Below are 19827 nucleotides of genomic sequence, written 5' to 3'. Positions count from 1 at the left end.
TTGATACCTGAATATGGAATATGTGCACAGGAAAGGAAATAAACATTGCATTTTTTAAAAATTTTATTTATTTACTTGACAGACAGAGATCACAAGTAGGCAGAGAGGCAGGCAGAGAGAGAGGAGGAAGCAGGCTCCCTGCTGAGCAGAGAGCCCGATGTGGGGCTCGATCCCAGGACCCTGAATCATGACCTGAGCTGAAGGCAGAGGCTTAACCCCCTGAACCACCCAGGCACCCTGACATTGCACTTTATAAGCACTGTATTGTTAAATGGAAAATGCAATGTCTTAAATAAAACTGTATTTAAAATTGGCAAAAAAAAAAAAATTATATGCAATGTTCTCCAAACTGAATGATCTAATTATTGGCTACTCATTTTTCATATATCCAAAAGTTCATTTTACATACTTATGTATTTATTTTTTTAAAGATTTGTCTATTAGAAAGAGAGAGAGAGAGTGAGCCCACAAGACTGGGGATGTGCAGAGAGAGAAGAGCAAACTCTCCACTGAGCATGGAGTCTGACACAGCTTGATCCCACAACTCCAACATCATGACCTGAGCTGAAACCAAGAGTTGGAACACCCAACCAATTGAGCCACCCAGGTGTACACATCCAAAAGTTTTTTTGTTTTGTTTTTACAAAAACTATATTGCACTTAATCCCATTGTACTACTGTAAATTCTTCCTGTGGATGAACCCATAAAGAAAAGTAAGAAAGCCAGCCAACATTCTTCTTATGTAAACTCTGAAGCACAAAAAGTATATAGAATGGAATTTTATGTAGGGCTTAGAATTAATTTCTGGCTGCTATAGGTGATCAAAGATGGGTTAAAAATATATATATAGGTGACTATAAGTTTGGCTCCTAAGAAATATCAGAAACAAAGTATGAAATATATAATTATATGTGTTGCTAAATACATATTTGTCATTTTGGGGAAAACTTTCCATATGGTATACATAAGTCTTTGGTAAGCATTATCAGAACATGTGGTTGATAAACTCAATGGCTTACAGAGTGGCAAATTTTAATACCTAGGGAATTGCTAATGAGACATCTCCCTTATTAAAACCATTCTTAATGAAATAATTAGAAGACATATTTATAATTTCTCTTACAAAAAATATCTTGTAAATGGAGCTAATTAATTTGTAAAAATAAAATAATAATATAAATGTCATACCTAAGAACACCGCCAGCATCTACCAAGTTCTTCTTTAGCATGTTGAAGGCTTTTTCCTGCTCCATTCGGATTATTTTCCTATCAATTTTGGGGTCTGTAGGAACTCTATATTCAGGAAACTTCTGTACCTTTTTAATGTAAATCCTGTTTGTAAGTAAAAGAAGAATTTCTTTCATTATAATATCAAGAAAATCAAATTTACCAAGTGGAAGTTTATGCATTGAAGTTTAGAGAAAAATCAATTAAACTAGAAAGCATTCAGCGGATTATGTTGAAAAATAGGCCATATTCTCAGTGCGTAATATTTAGCAAATTAACAATAATCAAAACATCAGGAAAAATATCTAAATATTTATGGCTATCAACTTTTGTTTCTGGATTTGCCTCTTCCCAATTTTCCTGGAAGCCATAAAAAACTCATGCCTGGGGGTTCTGGGAGGGTGCTGGCAGGAGGGGATGGGCAGCAGCTGTGGCAGCTGGAGGATGAAGAAAGAGCATGTGCTGCACTGTCAGTTCTCTGTGTGGCAGCCGCTGTTCGGAAGCCTTACCATTACGTGTCATTCTTCCACTCCTCAGAATGTGAAGGATTATTTACTCGATGATGGAACTCTGGTGGGTTCAGGAAGTGAAGATCCGCCAACAAGTTCTTAGCCAAACAGTGATAATAAGGCAGAAGAAATACAGTGGTCGGATGATGAGAACATGGATACCCTTATGGCACCAGAATTTCCCAAAGTCACCACTAAAGGTCAAGAAGCTATCAACTCCTGGGGAGGTGGAGGGGTGTATTTCCTAAGCTTAACTGGAGTGCCCCAAGGGATATATACTGGATAGCAATGAACAGTTCTCTGAAATGTAAAGCCCTCAGTGAAGTCTTTCTGCTGTTCAAGAGTTCTGATTTCATCACTCACAACTTCAACCATTTTTTTCATTGTACTGATGATTCTCCACATCCCTGTATAGAATATGAGCTTATTCTTTGAAAATGGTATGAATTGATTCTTCAGCCTTCCGTTACACAAATCGTAAAGTGACAGTGCAACCCTGTCTTACGTGAGTTACTGACTTCCCAAACACATTGCAGACCCGTCTACTGGGAAGGATGCTCATAAACTCATTGATTTTCATAAACTGAAAAGAAAACGGTAAGAGGATGACTGATGAGAGCACCAGAGTTCAAGTCCCAGGTAAACAGGAAACCACACTGGTGTCAGGAGGCTACTTTCAACTCACAACTTCCTGTTACCCCATTCTGTTGGAGTGAGAGACAGTGTGAAATCAATACTTTTTTACATTCATATACAATAAGCCAGAAAAAAAGGGAGGAACTTTGCTACTTGTAAAAATAAATGATAATTAGACCTTAAACATAAACGAAAAACTCACGCCTAGATTAATTTAATAGCCTCCTTCTGGGCCTCTTGGTTTCGTTCCTTAAATCTCCTTGATATATTAATACTACAATAATTCTTCACATTTGTACTTCTCTGTTGAAGAATCTACCTGCTCTTTAATCGAGTACAAATTTCTTGGCATGAGTCAAGGCATCCCATATGATTCTAGCTTATTTACCTAATCTAACTTTCAATTACTTCAAATGTAAAATTGCTTTTTTCAGACAAGTTTATCATTTCAATGTTCCTTCTTCCTCTGTTACCAAAAATACAATCACATCATATCTTTATTCATATAATTTCCTGACCTACAGTATCTCCCCCCTCACTCTTTATCTACCCAAACGCAATCTAAACTTCAGCATTCATGTTAAGTTGTACTTTCTTCCCTGTTAATGAATTTGCATGGATATGTTCCTTCTCTGCTGAGTTAGCTAACCTGACACATTTGGTACTATATACTATACCATTATCTTTTCCAAGTTTTTTGTTTTCTGATCTGCCTCAACTATATCTTAAGTTTCCCATGATTAAGTAGTATCTTGTACCTCTTTCAGTCTCCCTCTTTCCCATGGCACCCAAGGTATTGCTGGACACAACTGATATTCAAAAAGTACTTGTAGAATGATATAGGGAATAAAGTTATTTCTTCACACATAGAGGTTTTCTCCCAAGTTATATCTGAAGTTTTATACTGCTTATATTTAAAAGCAGTTAAAAGTTTTGCTTCACAGTCAAGTTTAAATATTAGCTAAAGTTATGAAAACTCTTCTGAACTAATTTGAAGAACCTCTTTAGAATGTACAGGTTTGTGATATAAAATGTGATGTTGAAATAAAATATTTCAAAGATCAACTATACCCAACCTTTATACATTATCTTTTAAAATTTTATCTGAGAATTTAAAACTTTCAATGTCTAAAAAAATATTAGAAAGAACATTACAAAAATCTTTTATTGCTTCAAATTTTTCATTCTCACCCAAAGCAATCACCAATCTGTAGTCTTAGTCTATCTAAAACTTACTGTGTTGATCTCATACATTGCTGGTATGAATATTATTGTTAAAATCTTTCTAAAGAGCAATTGTCTTTGTAATACCTGTAAACATTTAAAATAATATAACCTTTGCACTAGGAATGTCATTTCAACAAATTTATTCTACTGACGTACTTGCACAAGTATACAAATAGGTATAATGTTATTAACTGGAGATTTGTATATAATAATAAAGAATACTTTTCAGATCTTACATGTCCATCATTAGAGGACTAATTCAGTAAATGACAATCCATCCATAAATGCAATATTGATGGCTCCTGAAAAGAAGGAACCATGAAACTAATACAATGTTATACGCCAATTATATTTCAATTTTTAAAATAAATAAATGCAAAGAAGGAACAAGTCCTTTCATGTGCAGATATGGAGACAATTTTGAGATATACTGGGAATGAAATAACAAAAACAAAAACAAAGCATAGAGTGGTATATATCATTACATTCACACTAGTGTGAAGCAAAAACAGTTGTGCAGTAAATAACCACAATAGGCATTTAGAATAGAAATAAAGCAATGTGAATTCACAGCAGGAAAGAAAGTATGCTACTACCTAACTTTATGAGACTGACGTGCTACCTGAGCTAATGAGGCACCTACTACCACCTAACTTTAAGGAAAGAAAACATTAGTAGGTTTTACTGAGATTTCAACATTTATGGGTATAAAGGAGGATAGGTATGCATGCATATACACAGAATATCTTTGGAGAGTTACTCAGGAAGCTGGTAAGAGCTGTTGCCTTAAAAAGAGACATAGGACTAATGAATCGTTGAACACTACATCAAAAACTAATGATGTACTATATGGTGGCTAACTGAACATTATAATAAACAAACAAACAAATAAATAAAAAGGGACATAGGGAGTAGAAGTAAAAGGAAACATATTGCACTGTACACTTATTGGCATTGTTTAAACACAATAAAAATGTACACATTAGTTATTAGAAAATAAATACTTAATAAACAGGAAATTAAAGAAAATAAAGCTTACCGGGCTGGACAAGTGGCTTTGTAGAGCTGACAAGACCTGCTCTCCTGCTCACTGATTTTTTTTAACTGGAAACCTTTCCTCCTTGGCCCATACTGGCACTCCATTACCACGGCTCTACTCCCTGTGGGCCAAAACCAACTATTGATATTAATTCAAGTATCCATCTGTTCTGGACACTAGAATAAAAATAACTCAGTGGTGGCAATGTCCAAATTTATACTTTCAATTACACAACTTTAAGGAAAGAAAACATCAGTAAGTCTTACTAAGATGTATAAACACGTAAGTTTAAAAGATAATAATATTTATCAAAAGTACATAATGGTTAAAGAAATTTACAAATACCACAGTTACTGAATGTTAACTGATATTTACATACATATGGTTTTTAATAATAAAATTTCACCACTCTATAAGTAGAAATTAGCAAAAGCTACATTTGTTAGTAAATATTGTTATGTAAAGTTTTATATTCTTTTATAATTTTTCCTTATTTCTATTTGTACTGTTAGAATACAGTTGTCCCCCCTTATCCGCGGGGGGATACGTTCCAAGCCCCACAGTGAATGCCTGAAAGGATGGACAATACTAAAACCTATATAAACTATGTTTTTTCCTATCTATATATACCTATAATAAAGTTTAATTAATAAATTAGGCACAGTAAGAGAGCAACTACAATAACTTATAAATAGAACAATTATAACAATATACTGTCATAAAAGCTATATGAATGGGGTCTCTCTCAAAATATCTTATTGTACTGTACTCACCCTTCTTCTTCTTGTGATGATGTGAGATGATAAAATGCCTATGTGATGAGATGAAATGAGGTGAATGACAAAGGCATTGTGACATAGCATTAGGCTACTATTCACCTTCTGACACTACGTCAGAAGGAAGATCATCTGCTTCTAGACTGTGGTTGAGAACAGGCAACTGAAACCTTGGAAAGTGAAATTGCGGATAAGGGGGGACTACAATAATGTAATAACCAGCCTCTGAGATGGCCCCTAATGATCCCTGCCTCCTAGTACTCACATTCTTGATTAATTCCCTCCCCTTGAGCATGGGCTAGACTTATTAACTTACTTCTAATGAACATGGCTGAAGTGAGAAGATGTTATTTTTGATATAAGGTTATAAAAACACTGTGACTTCCATCCTGGATACTCTCTTGCTCTTGCTTGGATTGGTCTCTCTGGGCGAAATCAACTGTCTGCGGTGCGGCAGCTCTGTGCAGAGGCCCATGTGGCAAGGAATAAGCCACAGGAGTGAGCTTGGAAGCAGATCCTCCCCCAGCCAAATGGTGAGAGGACTACAGCTCCAGCCAACACCTTAACTGCAGTCTCGTGACAGAAACTGAGGCAGAACCACCTTGCTAAGCTGCTCTTTGATTCCTGACTCACAGAAACCATAAGATAAATGTTTGTTGTTTTCAGCCATCAAGTTTTGGGTAATTTGTTACATAGCAATAGAATATAAATAAGTGTATGTGAAAACTATATAGTTTATGGCTTTAGGTAAAATATCCTATTCTAGGTAGAGTACAGCAAATTTTTCAAATATAAAATAAAAAAGAATCATAAGTAAAAGTGTTGATAAAGCTGACATTAAAATTTAAAACTTAAAAATTTTAAATATAAATTTTAGAATTTATATTAACTTAGAGATAATAATAGTAATAAAGAATTAATATGGAGAATGTAAAGAGCTACAAATAATTTTTAAAAATAAAGAACCAAGGGGCGCCTGGGTGGCTCAGTGGGTTAAGGCCTCTGCCTTCGGCTCAGGTCATGATCCCAGGATTTGGGGATCGAGCCCCACATTGGGCTCTCTGCTCAGCAGGGAGCCTGCTTCCCTCTCTCTCTCTCTGCCTGCCTTTCTGCCTCTTGTGATCTCTCTCTCTGTCAAATAAACAAATAAAATCTTTTAAAAAATTTATTTAAAAAAATAATAATAAAGGACCAAACAGAAGAATGGGTAAAGACTATGAATAGGCAATTCAGAAAGGAAAAAAAGATATTAAATGAGCAAATAAAAAGATGTTCAACTTTACTAGTAAATACGGAAATGCAAATTCAAGCAATAGTAAAATACCATCTCACACTCTTCACATTGGCAAAAATAAAAAATCTGACAGTATTCTAAAATAACTGAATCCACTGATGAATTTTAGTATCACAAAAAGGTTGTTGCACATAGGCAGCAATAAGAAGTACAGAACACACCTATGACATATTCTTGCAAAATAATGGAGATCAAATCTTCATTTAATCAAGCCTCTAGATCTAACAGTCCACAGGAAATATAGGGGATTTTTAAAAAACATGCTGAACTATAGCACAGAGATGGAATCAACAAAACTCAGAATACAGAAAACTCTACAGGATAAACTACCTGGGGGAAAAGAGGAGAGAAATTTTTAGAAAAATTTCAAGAGAGAAAACCAAATGTAAACTGTGAAATCTGTCTGGATGTGAATTTGAACAAACCTATGAAAAAAGAATTATTAGAGAAGTAAAGAAATGTGAACATTGGATATCTTATGACACTAAGAAATTACTGTTAATTCTTTTATAATATGATAATGTGACTGTCATTGTACATATGTACATATACAAAGATCCTTATCTCTTAGCGATATATATTTTAGAATATAATATATACTTTGGTAATTACAGATAAAGCAACTGGATATCTGGAATTTGCTATAAAATCATCTTGGAGGTGAGGAATAAAAAAGTGGGTAGGGATATAAATGAGTCTAGAATGATCATATGCTAATAGTTGTTGAAGCTGATGATGGATACAGGGAGAGTCATAGGATTCTACATATTATTACCTTCACTATGAGATACAGACATATATAGATATATACACACACACATACTATTAGATATGTTACCTTTACTTTTAGATATGTATATATATCTATATATATATGAAAATTTCCAGAATATAAAGATTTTTAAAGTCTGACAATGCTGTGTCATAAGATAAATGAAGGAAAGGGAAATTTTCATACATTGCTGAAACAAGTAACAATTGGTACAGGTTGCTAATTCCACACATACAATTCTGAAACTGAAGAAGTTCAGAAAACAAAATTTTTTGGAACGCATTTAATTGCAAAACCTGACCTGAACTTTATGTGACTATTTATAATCTTTGTACCTCTTAGTGTTACTAACCATAAAATATTACTATGTTCGATTATGTGATAGGGTCAACAGAATACTTGCTGTTGAGTATTCTGTAATATATTACATTCCAAAAATTCTGAAATACATGTGGCCAAAAATTTTAGAGAACAGATTTTGCACCTGTACGACCATTTTATTTTTTATTTTTTATTTTTTTACTAGGTGGTCTTTCTTTAATTTAAATTCAACTAATTAATACAGTGTATTATTAGTTTCAGAGGTAGAGGTCAGTGATTGATCAGTCTTATATAGTACCCAGTGCTCATTATATCATGTGCCTTCTTTAATGTCTATCACCCAATTACCCCAATCCTTCACCCCTCTCCCCTTCAGCAACTCTCAGTTTGTTTCCCATGAATCAGAGTCTCTTATGGTTTGTCTCTCTCTCTGATTTTGTCTTGCTTTCTTTTCCCCCTCCCTTACCCTATGATTCTCTGTTTTGTTTCTTAAATTCCACATATGAGTGAGGTCATATGATAACTGTCTTTCTCTGACTTATTTCGCTTAGCGTAATATCCTCTAGTTTCATCCATGTTGTTGCAAATGCAAGATTTCTTTTTTGGGGGATGGCTCTTGTACAACCACTTTAGAGAGCAACTTGAGATAATCTTGTAAAAATGAAATGGGCATACTTCGCAACTCAGCATTTCCACTTTAATGCATGCACTATTAACTTATTTACATCTTTTCAAAAGAAAATGTATATTGTTTGACTATAGCATTCTTTGTAATACTGAAAATCTGAAACATCCTAAATGATCATTAGTAGAAAAATAACTGCGGTTTCGTCATATGCTGGAACATTATGTACTCGTTAAATTAAGATCTGTAAGCATCAATATAGATGGATTTCAAGAAATAAGGGTGAGCAAAAATTTACATAACAATGTCCATAGTTTACCATTTATGAATATTTCAAAATATTCAAAACAATAAAATACATTATTGTAAATACAAATATGTGTGATAAAGTATAAAAATATAGACCGGAAAGATACACACCAAATTTATGTAGTGGCTGCCTGTGGAGAGTTAACATGGGGATTAGAACTAGGGAGGGGAAAAATGTTGTACTTCTTTTATAGAATACTGATGAAACCTGGGCAGAAAAGGTTACATGTACCTCATGTTCCTCCACATATCTTTTTTTACCCTCAGAGGTCTAAGATGAGACTGCAACTCTTCCAGCTTAATCAGTATTTTCCCAGTCCTAAAATAAATCACTTGTCATGTTTTTTGGGATTTGATTAGCCTGAGGGTGAATCTCTGGAAGCTGAAACCACTTTAGGGGCATCTGGCTGGCTCAGTCGGTGGAGCATGCAACTCTTATCTCTGGGTTGTGAGTTGAAGCCCCACATTGGGTGTAGAGATTACTTAAAACATTAAAAACACACACACACACACACACACACACACACAAAACTCTACCCCTTTAATACATACTAGCCCAATATTTGACTAGCATATGTAACACATTTGATGCTTGAGAATCCTAATATTACAATTCTGTATAATATAACTCCAGATTGCATTCAAATTCTACACAGTAACTTGAGAGTTATGAGCTATAAAATATAAAATGAATACAAATTTGTCCAACAAGACGAATCAAGGGAGGTGAAAATATCTGGACTGGGCAAAAAAAAAAATCCAACAGATATACATATTTAGAATAATAAAATTGCTCTATTAATATTTTTATTTTCTATGTATCAGCATAATATCTAAGGAAGTATTATTTATTTATTCTAATATATTAAAATAAAATTTCATTTAAAAATTGGTCATATTTAAGTTTTCTTTTTAGTTTAACATGCATTTTCATCAATTAACATTCAGTTGTCATCCACAAAAATGACATTTTGGTAGGAAATTTTTAGGAAAACCACATTTTTACAATGGATCATAGCAGTGCTGAACCTTTTAAAATAATTCCCTTAAAAAAGTACCTGCATTGACAAATGGAATTCCATCATATGGGACATACTGAGATTTCCACATCAAGCGTGTAGCTGGCTTGGCTGGGCTTGGAGATTGGCGGGTCCCCCAAACACTCTGTGTTTGCTGCTTATGAAATGTTAGAACACTTTCTAATTCGGTCTCACTTACACAGTAGCCACGGTATGAATCTCCAATTTTCTGCATGTGGTAGAAATTAAATAACAAAATTATTAGCAAATATGTTTCATTGTACAAAAAATTAAATGAAGTGGTTGTCCAAGATAAAAGACTCATCAGTTTTCAAAAGACTGTCATTGTCCTCTCAGATTAATGATCTATTACAACCAGTGTATCTGCTCTGCTTTTAACCAGCATTATCAAATAGATATTCTCCAAATATGTTAGAGAATATAACGTCAAACTCATATGACCACACCATCAGTATCAAAATTTTGCTTGAGAGAAATAATATTTAGGGAGGATAGTTTAAAGAACACATTGTGTATCCATTCATCCATATATTTAAAAGCCTACCTCTGGATCCAAAAAGATCGGCACAAAACTAGCCATAAAAGTAGTGGTTACCTATGGGGCTTCTTTCGCTAAAATTAATTTTGGTATGACATCAATTTTTTTGAAAGCTTATGAAAACTGTGGTAGTATCTCTTAAATAATATAAAAGAATTTGCTCATTTTATCAAAATTCTTTTTAAGATCATCCTTCTCTGAGAGAAAATTCTGTCTGAACTTAGTACCAAAAATAGTTAATGGTTTTATTTTATGGAAATTAATTACTTTTATCTAATGGACACAGAATTTATTTTTCTTTAATATTTATTTATTTGACAGAGAGAGAGAGAGAGATCACAAGTAGGCAGAGAGGCAGGCAGAGAGAGAGGGGGGGAAGCAGGCTCCCTGCTGAGCAGAGAGCCTAATGCAGGGCTCAATCCCAGGACCCTGAGATAATGACCTGAGCCGAGGGCAGAGGCTTAACCCACTGAGCCCCCCAGCCACCCATGGACACAGAATTTAATAACTAGGTTTCCCCTTTTTAAAATGTAGATGCTTAAATTATAGAAAAGTGTGTGTGAATGTGCGCACATATATATGAATGTGTGCGTGCATACCCACAGTTCATTAAGATATACATTTCTTACTTCCATTTTATGGTTACATTCTTGTTTTTCTTTATTCTTTAGTTCCCATTTTAATTTCCACCTTGCTACTATATTTTATGTATTTTGTTAACTATCTTCATTCTTCCTGAAACAAGGAAGATGTAAATAAATTATGTAAATAACTGATATTATCTCTCCACAAACATGTAAGTAAACTTCAACAAAAGTAGAAGCTTTTTCCATACCAATAGAGAAAAATCTATTAACTGTGATCTCCTGCACTAAAAGGCACATAGACCTACAAATGACTCCATGTATGTTTCTCCATTAAAGGGAACAAGACCAGAGATATGGGACTAGGAATCTTTTTATTAGACTAAATATTTTACCCTGCAAGAATATATTTAATAAAAACACTGTTGTGGCTGTACTTTAGGTCATAATAAGAAGAGACAATCTGGGGGCGCCTGGGTGGCTCAGTGAGGTTAAGCCTCTGCCTTTGGCTCAGGTCATGATCTCAGGGTCCTGGGATTGAGCCTGGCATCGGGCTCTCTGCTCAGCAGGGAGCCTGCTTCCCCCTGTCTCTCAGCCTACTTGTGATCTCTGTCAAATAAATAAATAAAATCTTTAAAAAAAGAAGAAGAAGAGAGAATCTTATGTCAAGCAATACATTATCTCCAATTTCCCCTAAAAATAATAAAAATGCCTGGTCTTACAAATATTTTTCTAGCCCAGATATTTCTTCATCAAATATCAACTGCAAATAAAAGTAGAAACATAAAGTCCACCTATTAACATTTTTTAACAAATAAAATAAACAGAGTTTATAATGTCTTCAATGAAAAGAAAAATTCAGAATTAGTATAATATAACCAGGCCTCTATCAGGAGATGAAAGTTTAATATTTTTTTTTTTTAGATTTTACTTATTTATTTGACAGAGAGAAAGTGAGAGATCACAAGCAGGCAGGCAGAGAGAGGGGGAAGCAGGCTCCCCACTGAGCACAGAGCCCGATGGAGGGCTCAATCCCAGGACTCTGAGATCATGACCTGAGCTGAAGGCAGAAGCTTAACCCACTGAGCCACCCAGGTACCCCCAGGAGATAAAAGTTTAATACGGTTTTGAAATTTATCCAGCTAGTACACTTTGGTCAAACCTAAAAAATGCGTATGGAAAAACAATTTAAATGAAAAGTCAGAAAGCAAAAAGGATTATTAAACTATACCTATATCTATATCTATCTATCTATCTATCTATCTATCTATATTTTTAAAGACTATTTGAGAGAGAGAGAGCATGAGTAGAGGGTAGGGACAGAGGGAGAGGAATAGGGACAAGCAGACTCCCCACTGAGCAGAGAGTCCAACGCAGGGCTTGATCCTAGGACACCAAGATCACGACTTGAGCCAAAGTCAGACACTCAAAATACTAAGCCACCCAGGTGCCACTATTAAACAATATTCTGAAGCAAAATGCAGAAAATATTTCCTCAGCCATTAATCAAAACTATTTTTCACTACTGATACAGCTTAGGAGAGAAGAAAGAATCCTTTACTGATAGAGATACTCATTCTGTTGGACAGTTTTGATGAATTTCTTACAAGATGTATGACATTAGGTAAGCCACACAATGCACATGGTTGTAAGACAAGCTGATTTGACTACATTAATTGCTAATGCTTTAACGTCTATAGCATTCTGTAAAGTTTACAATAACGATTTTTTTTTTAAGATTTTATTTATTTATTTGACAGAGAGAGATCACAAGTAGACAGAGAGGCAAGCAGAGAGAGGGAGGGAAGCAGGCTCCCTGCCAAGCAGACAGCCCAATGCTGGACTCGATCCCAGGACCCTGAGATCATGACCTGAGCCGAAGGCAGCGGCTTAACCCACTGAGCCACCCAGGCGCCCCTACAACAACGATTTTAAAAGTGCTCATCAGGGACGCCTACGTGGCTCAGTCGGTTAAGCATGTGACCCTTGGTTTCAACTCTGGTCATGATCTCAGGGTCCTGGGATTGCCCCATGATGGCTCTGGGCTCAGCAGGGAGTCTGCTTGAGATGCTCTCTCTCTCCCTCTCCCCTTCACCCTGCTCATGCTCTCTCTCTTTCTCTAAAATAATAAATAAATCTTTAAAAAAGAAAACCCTCATCAAACAACAATAATAGTTACTTTTGGAAACCAGTGAAAAACTGTAATAAACAAAAAGTGTGAGGGGGAGAAAAAATCTGTCTACCTACCTGTACAAATAGATTTATATATAAATGACTTAGAAAAGCAACAATAGTAAAATTGTTCTACTCAATACAATATATCACATCATTAGACTTTATTATTAGAACATTATGAAATATTAAAACGGAAGTAATGTTTTTCCTTTCCATTTTGAAAATCTGATTAAAACAATGAAGCATTTTGGGGTGCCTGGGTGGCTCAGTGGGTTAAGCCTCTGCCTTCGGCTCAGGTCATGATCTCTGGGTCCTGGGATCAAGCCCTGCATTGGGCTCTCTGTTCAGCAGGGAGCCTGCTTCCCCCTCTCTCTCCACCTGAATCTCTGCCAACTTGTGATCTCTCTCTCCCTCTCTCTCTGTCAAATAAATAAATAAAGAAATCTTTAAAAAAAAATAAAATAAAATAAAACAATGAAGGATTTTAATAATTAGTCATTATCATGTACAGTTTACAGGTACAAAAGCACGGTCCCTTCTCTCAAAAGTGTATAGTCTAAATGCTATGTAATGATGAACAAATAATTAGGCAATTAATTAAGAATGGCAGTGATAATAAATACCAAAGCACTTAAAGAGATAAATAGGTAAAAGCTAAAATAATAATTCTTTACAGAAAAGATACACAGGACTTGCATTAGGATTTAAGAATAGTTAGAAAGGAAACAGAAGAAAATAAAACAGATTAGGAAATGGCAGCAAAAACAAGTCAAGGCAGAGATAAAGATTCTGAAGTGTTTGTACAAATTAGGAAGACAAGGCTTAACAAGAATGAAGGATGAGTTGGGAGAAAAGTAGAAAATAGGGGCGCCTGGATGGCTCAGTGGGTTAAAGCCTCTGCCTTCAGCTCGGGTCATGATCCCAGGGTCCTGGGATAGAGCCCCGCATCGGGCTCTCTGCTCAGCAGGGAGCCTGCTTCCTCCTCTCTCTCTGCCTGCCTCTTTGCCTGCTTGTGATCTCTGTCTGTCAAATTAATAAATAAAATCTTTAAAAAAAAAAAAAAAGTAGAAAATAAAACAGGAAAAGATAATACCAGATTATGGAAGACCTTGAAAGCCATGTATAGTGGTGAATGATATGGAAAAAATGACACTGAACTTATTGGGCAGTGAGAAGAAATAATGAAAGCAATATTTAAAGACAGGTATTTTTAGAAAACTAGACAGTAGGCCCCAGAAATAGAAGAGTCAGAGATTAAAGTAAAGGTTGTTACTATAATTAAGTTCAAGATAACAAAAGTCTATGAAGAAGGAGGCCCCAATCACTCCACAAAAAGAGAGATATTTTATTTATTTATTTAAGAATGTCTTATTAGGTTCTTTTTAAATTAAATTAAATTTATTTATTTGTCAGGAGGTGGGGCACAATCAGAGGGAATAGGGGGCAGAGGGAGAAGTGGACTCCTAGCTCAGCAGGGAGCCAGATGTGGGACTTGAACCCAGGACTCTGGGATCATGACTTGAGTCAAAGGCAGACGCTTAACTGACTGAGCCACCAGGCATCCCAAGAGAGATACTTTAAAGGAAAAACTAAAAGAATCAGATGACTACTTTAGTATGGGAAAGGAAGAATTTAATCTAAAACACTGTGCCTAGGGGTGCTTGGGTGGCTCAGGCCATGATCCCAGGGTTCTAGGATTGAGCCCCACATTGGGCTCCCTTCTCAATGGGGAATCTGCTTCTCCCTCTTCCACTCCCCTGCTCGTATTCTTTCTCTCTATATCAAATAAATAAATAAAATCTTAAAAAAATAAAAATAAAATAAAACACTCTGCCTGAATGTCTAAGGAAAAGGTATTTGTCATTGAACAGACAAGGAATTTAGAAGTACAGCTAGTTGGGGCACCTGGGTGGCTCAGTGGGTTGGACTTCTCTGCCTTTGGCTCAGGTTGTGATCTCAGGGTCTTGGGATCAAGCTCTGCATCGGGCTCTTTGCTCAGCAAGGAGCCTGCTTCCCCCCACTCTCTCTACCTGCTGCTCTGCCTACTTGTGATTTCTCTCTCTGTCAAATAAATAAATAAATTAAAAAAAAAAAAACCTTAATACATAAATGTTTAAAAAAAAAAAAAAGAAGTACAGCTAGTTGTGACATAGTAATTTCTGTTTAGCACCTGGTGAACTGAGGTGAAATTCAAGTAAAACTCCAATTAAGTAGCTGGAGATCTGGGGCAAGGGCACAATTAAAGAACCAATGATACAGATTTGGAAATCATTTTTATAAAAGTGAGAGTTGAAAGTTAACAAAGTTGATCAGCTCTCCAAGGGATAAAATGTAGAGAAATAAGGCAAAGTCAAACAGCAAAACTTAAAGTATTTCCATTGAGAATATGAAAAGAAATAAGTACAAGTAAAGAAAAAGTAATGGTCAAAAAATAAAAAGTAGAAAAACATGATAATGAAGTTTTCATGGAAGACATGCAAGAGAAGAAATGATAGTGAAGCATGAAGGAATTTATATGATCTCTGCTTAAACAGAGCTTACACTAAGGAATAAAAGAATAGATGAGATCAGAGGTAGCATTAAAATAAAGTATTACAGATATAGTCAAAAGTGGACATTTTGGGGGGCGCCTGGGTGGCTCAGTGGGTTAAAGCCTCTGCCTTCGGCTCAGGTCATGATCCCAGGGTCCTGGGACCGAGCCCCACATCGGGCTCTCTGCTCGGCGGGAAGCCTGCTTCCTCCTCTCTCTCTGCCTGTCTCTCTGCCTACTTGTGATCTCTATCTGTCAAATGAATAAATTAAAAAAAAAATCTTAAAAAAAAAAAAAAGTGGACATTTTGGGATGCATTATAGCAATAATCAATTTAGTGAATCTAGGTAAGGATTATTTTTAACTCACCTCACAGCTCCTAAGACGGCAGGCCCACATAGGTGTGTTAGAAGAAAGAGGCTGGAGAGGAGCCAGAAAGGGTTCTTCAAGCATTCTGGGACAAGGAAGGAATATACATAAGTATATATTACAAGTTACACACACACAAACACACATACGACATTCAACCATTTTATCCCCTTAGCCAGTGTTACAGAAAATATACTGAGGTCATCAATAAGAAACCGTAATAATAGGGGTGTCTGGCTGGCACAAATGGTTCAAGCCCCAAGCTGGGTGTAGAATTAATTTGAAAAAATAAAGATATAAGATCTTAACTGCAATAATAACAATAGAGTTGGTGGGTGTACTTTAATTATAATTTTCTTTAAACAGCACTATTTTATTAGTTGCTAAAGAAACGGCCTATGTTTTTTCTTCCAAATATCTATAGCCCCAACAAAATTAAGTATTTTAATATCTCCTTCAAATCTTATTTTGTAGTCTTCTCATTTTATTTCATTATATAATTGTTTTTCATTTAACGAAAAAATAAGCCAATAAAACATCTTCAGGTGACTTGTTAAGTTAACATGATATTATGTCAAGCTCTAAGACTAAATGTAATAAGTAGTGTATAAATTTTTAAATGCTGTCTTTAAGAGTTAAAAGAATATAAATAATACAAAATCCATATCTACATTTGGCTAAATTATTATAGTGTTAAGGCAAAAATAAAAGCTGAAACATATTAACAAAAAACACTTGATTACTTTACCACAGAGGAATGAAATATATAAAAAGAAGATGAACCATTAAACATTTTAGGAACTAGAGCGGATATTTCTTTTTCTTTTTTCTTTTTTTTTAGAATGGATATTTCTTTATTCTAAAACCCCTATTAGTGCCAGATGTTTTCAGATTGCTTCAAAAGACAACAGGCAAGTGTCACTGAGGAAAAGTAGCACATTAGACATTATAGCTTTTTTTTTTTTTTAAAGATTTTATTTATTTATTTATTTGACAGATCACAAGTAGGCAGAGAGGCAGGCAGGGGAGGGGGTAAGCAGGCTCCCGAGCAGAAAGCCTGATGCAGGGCTCGATCCCAGGACCCTGGGATCATGACCTGAGCCGATGGCAGAGTCTTTAACCCACTGAACCACCCAGGCGCCCCTAGACATAGCTTCTAAAATAGTCTCCTAGTTACCAAGATGTCATTTAAATAATTAAAGATATTTGACAATTTGATGATAGTTTATTCTGTTTCTTGAATTTCTAATCTTTTTTTTAGTCAGCTCACTTTAGATATGATAATTTTAAAAAAGATTTCCATGATAATTTCAAAACATGAACTCCTCTTTCCTATGGACTCACCTGGCCACTGTCTTTTTGGGCAATGTGACAGATGCTTGTGGATGAAGAGTATAACTACTGGTATTATCTGCTAGAACATCCACTCTTACAGTTGGTAAATTTCTATCATTGGACTTCTCTTCAGAGACATCTTAACAGCAATAACAAGAACAATGCAACGTCAGTATCTTGAATGTAACTAAGAGAATGAAACTAAGAGAATGTAACTAAGTAGAACTCATCGATTTGAAATATGAAAGGCAAGATATGCTCTAAAGATGCCAAAACTTAAAATGTTTTATTGAGAATTTCCCTAATAAACTTGTTTAGTTTCAAATTATAATACTAACTACTGAAATTTTGTAATTACATTTTTGAAGCTTATATTGAACAGCTAGGATATAAAAGTGGTACAATTGTTATGTTAACAGTTTCATAACATAATAGGGAAGTATAAAACTCTTTTTCATTTTTTTAAAAAAATTTTTAAAAATTCAACTAGCCAGCATATAATACATCGTTAGTTTCAGACTCTTTTCATTTTTATACCATGTTTTTCATTTTGTCTGCAAACTGTTTTTTTCCTTAAGTTTTAACTATTAACAAAGGCGAAGAACCATATCACTAAGGTAAAAATATCTATTCTAAATCATTAGTTATGAACGAACAATGAAACAGTGTAGCTATGGTATTAGATAGAAAAGGAAGGAAAGCAAAAGAGAACTAACAGGAATATTATCAATAGGTTAAGAAAGAATAAAAAAAAAATGGTGAGCACGATTCTCCTTTCTGAGTCTGAAGGAAAAAAAGAGCAAAGAGGATGAAAAAAATAGTTAAAAGAGTAATGAGTCACATGGCTAACAACAATATTGATAAAAATACAAATGTAATAATTTCTCCAGTAACTATTAACACTATAATCTTTTTTATTGTAGCTGTTATTATAATTAAGAAGAATTTATTTTATGCTCACTGGTCATTTGGGAGGAAGCAAGAGTCAACCAGCTTCACAGAATTCCAAAATGAAATAGCTAACCTAGACAGGAGTTGAAAAATGAACTTGAAATTTATTTGGGCTAAGAATCTTTTTCTAATTATTCAGTTCACAACCTTATCCAAAGAGATCGATTTTAGCACAGACTTTCATGAGGTGATTTTCTGATACATATATTTGTTCTTCAAAACATTCTTAAATCCCATATATCCCATGATTACTCACCCTGAGGACTATTCACATCCACAAGCTGCCCCTGAGGTACAATCACTTGTGCCATTCCTGTCTGTATAGATGGAATTACACGCAGGACCTGTCCATTTTCTGAGGGGTTGGCAACAATCATCTTGAACATTAAGAAAGAAATCAAATGCATAAGCCAACAATGCTTTAACAGAATTATTACTAAATAAATGATTAAAGACATGCCTATCTATATGGTAGATACTATTATTTCCCTCATTTTGTAGATGAAAACACTGAAGTACTGTTTCGGAGCTGGTAAGTGTTAAAGCTGGGATTCAAAACAGGTAGTTTGACTCTATGTCTATGATCTTAACCACCTATGGTCTTAATCATTACACATGTATGAGGTCTAATTACTTAGTAATGTAAACAAGGATCTCACTGGACTTAATGTATTTGCTTTTTTCTACTTACTGTATGATATCCCTATGTGTTTGGATTATTTGTATGGTAGTCATTTCTTCTGTATTTTATGTCACTTTCATTTGTTTAAATACTGTATCTTGTTAGATGTCTAATTAAACAGAATTTATTTTTATATCTCTGAATTTTTATATATTCTGTCTTGGTCCATAAGGAATACCAAAGAATGCCCCAAAATTCTGAAAATATAGGAAAAATTATATGTTTATTATTTCCATTTCTTCCTTCAGTTTAACAATTGAATCTTAAATTTAGAGAACTGTCAACTAAAAGGGTGTCTGAAGCTGGAAAAAAAACCATTTTGAGCCCATCATTTGAAAAACAAAATTTTTTTTTAATTTATTTTTTCTCAGTGTTCAAAAATTCATTGATAATGTACCACACCCAGTGCTCCATGCAATACGTGTCCTCCACTTGAAGACAAGTTTATCTTAAATTTCCAGACTTTTCGGACACCCTATAAACTTTATTACCTAACATACTACTCTTCTATCGACACAGTGTTACTGTTTTACCCAAGGTCTACTAGACTCAGTTCTTACTCAAGTAATTCTTTGTAATCATTCCAACCCGCTTTCCAAGAGGGCCTTTTTTTAATTAAATTTTTAAAGTTAACATATATTATTTGCCCCAGGGGTACTGGTCTATGAATCATCAGGCTTACACACTTCACAGCTCTGACCACAGCGCATACCCTCCCCAATGTCCATAACCCAAACACCCTCTCCATACTCCCTCCCCCAAGCAACCCTCAGTTTGTTTTGTGACATTAAGAGTCTTACGATTTGTCTCCCTCCCGATCCCAGCTTGTTTCACTTTTTCCTCCCCTACCCCCCAAACCCCCCACTTTGCCTCTCAAATTCCTCATA

At 35.0% G+C, this 19827-nt stretch overlaps 1 protein-coding gene and 1 pseudogene across 4 annotated transcripts in view; one reads left to right on the top strand and one right to left on the bottom strand.

Annotated features, from left to right (window-relative positions):
- Positions 1 to 19827, bottom strand: part of LOC111153967 (calcium responsive transcription factor) — a 104883-nt gene that overhangs the window by 58337 nt on the left and 26719 nt on the right. Inside the window, exons 5-10 of one of the 4 annotated variants that reach the window (XM_022513352.1) lie at positions 18515 to 18635; positions 17317 to 17446; positions 15973 to 16057; positions 9795 to 9984; positions 4640 to 4760; positions 1190 to 1333 (exon numbers count right to left, since the gene is read on the bottom strand). In XM_022513352.1, coding sequence (XP_022369060.1) covers positions 1190 to 1333; positions 4640 to 4760; positions 9795 to 9984; positions 15973 to 16057; positions 17317 to 17446; positions 18515 to 18635 — 791 coding nt within the window. Of the gene's footprint in view, positions 1 to 1189; positions 1334 to 1737; positions 1785 to 4639; positions 4761 to 5412; positions 5438 to 9794; positions 9985 to 15972; positions 16058 to 17316; positions 17447 to 18514; positions 18636 to 19827 lie in introns of those variants that run through there. The other 3 variants (XR_002641054.1, XR_002641061.1, XM_022513496.1) reach the window with 3 other exon arrangements.
- LOC111142157 lies at positions 1346 to 2223 on the top strand (annotated as a pseudogene).

This window comes from Enhydra lutris, unplaced genomic scaffold (assembly GCF_002288905.1).
Source record: "Enhydra lutris kenyoni isolate GAN:26980312 unplaced genomic scaffold, ASM228890v2 scaffoldscaffold1, whole genome shotgun sequence".
Lineage (NCBI taxonomy): Eukaryota > Metazoa > Chordata > Mammalia > Carnivora > Mustelidae > Enhydra > Enhydra lutris.
Note: the sequence above shows the minus strand (reverse complement) of the source record. Positions and strands in the feature narration are given on the sequence as shown.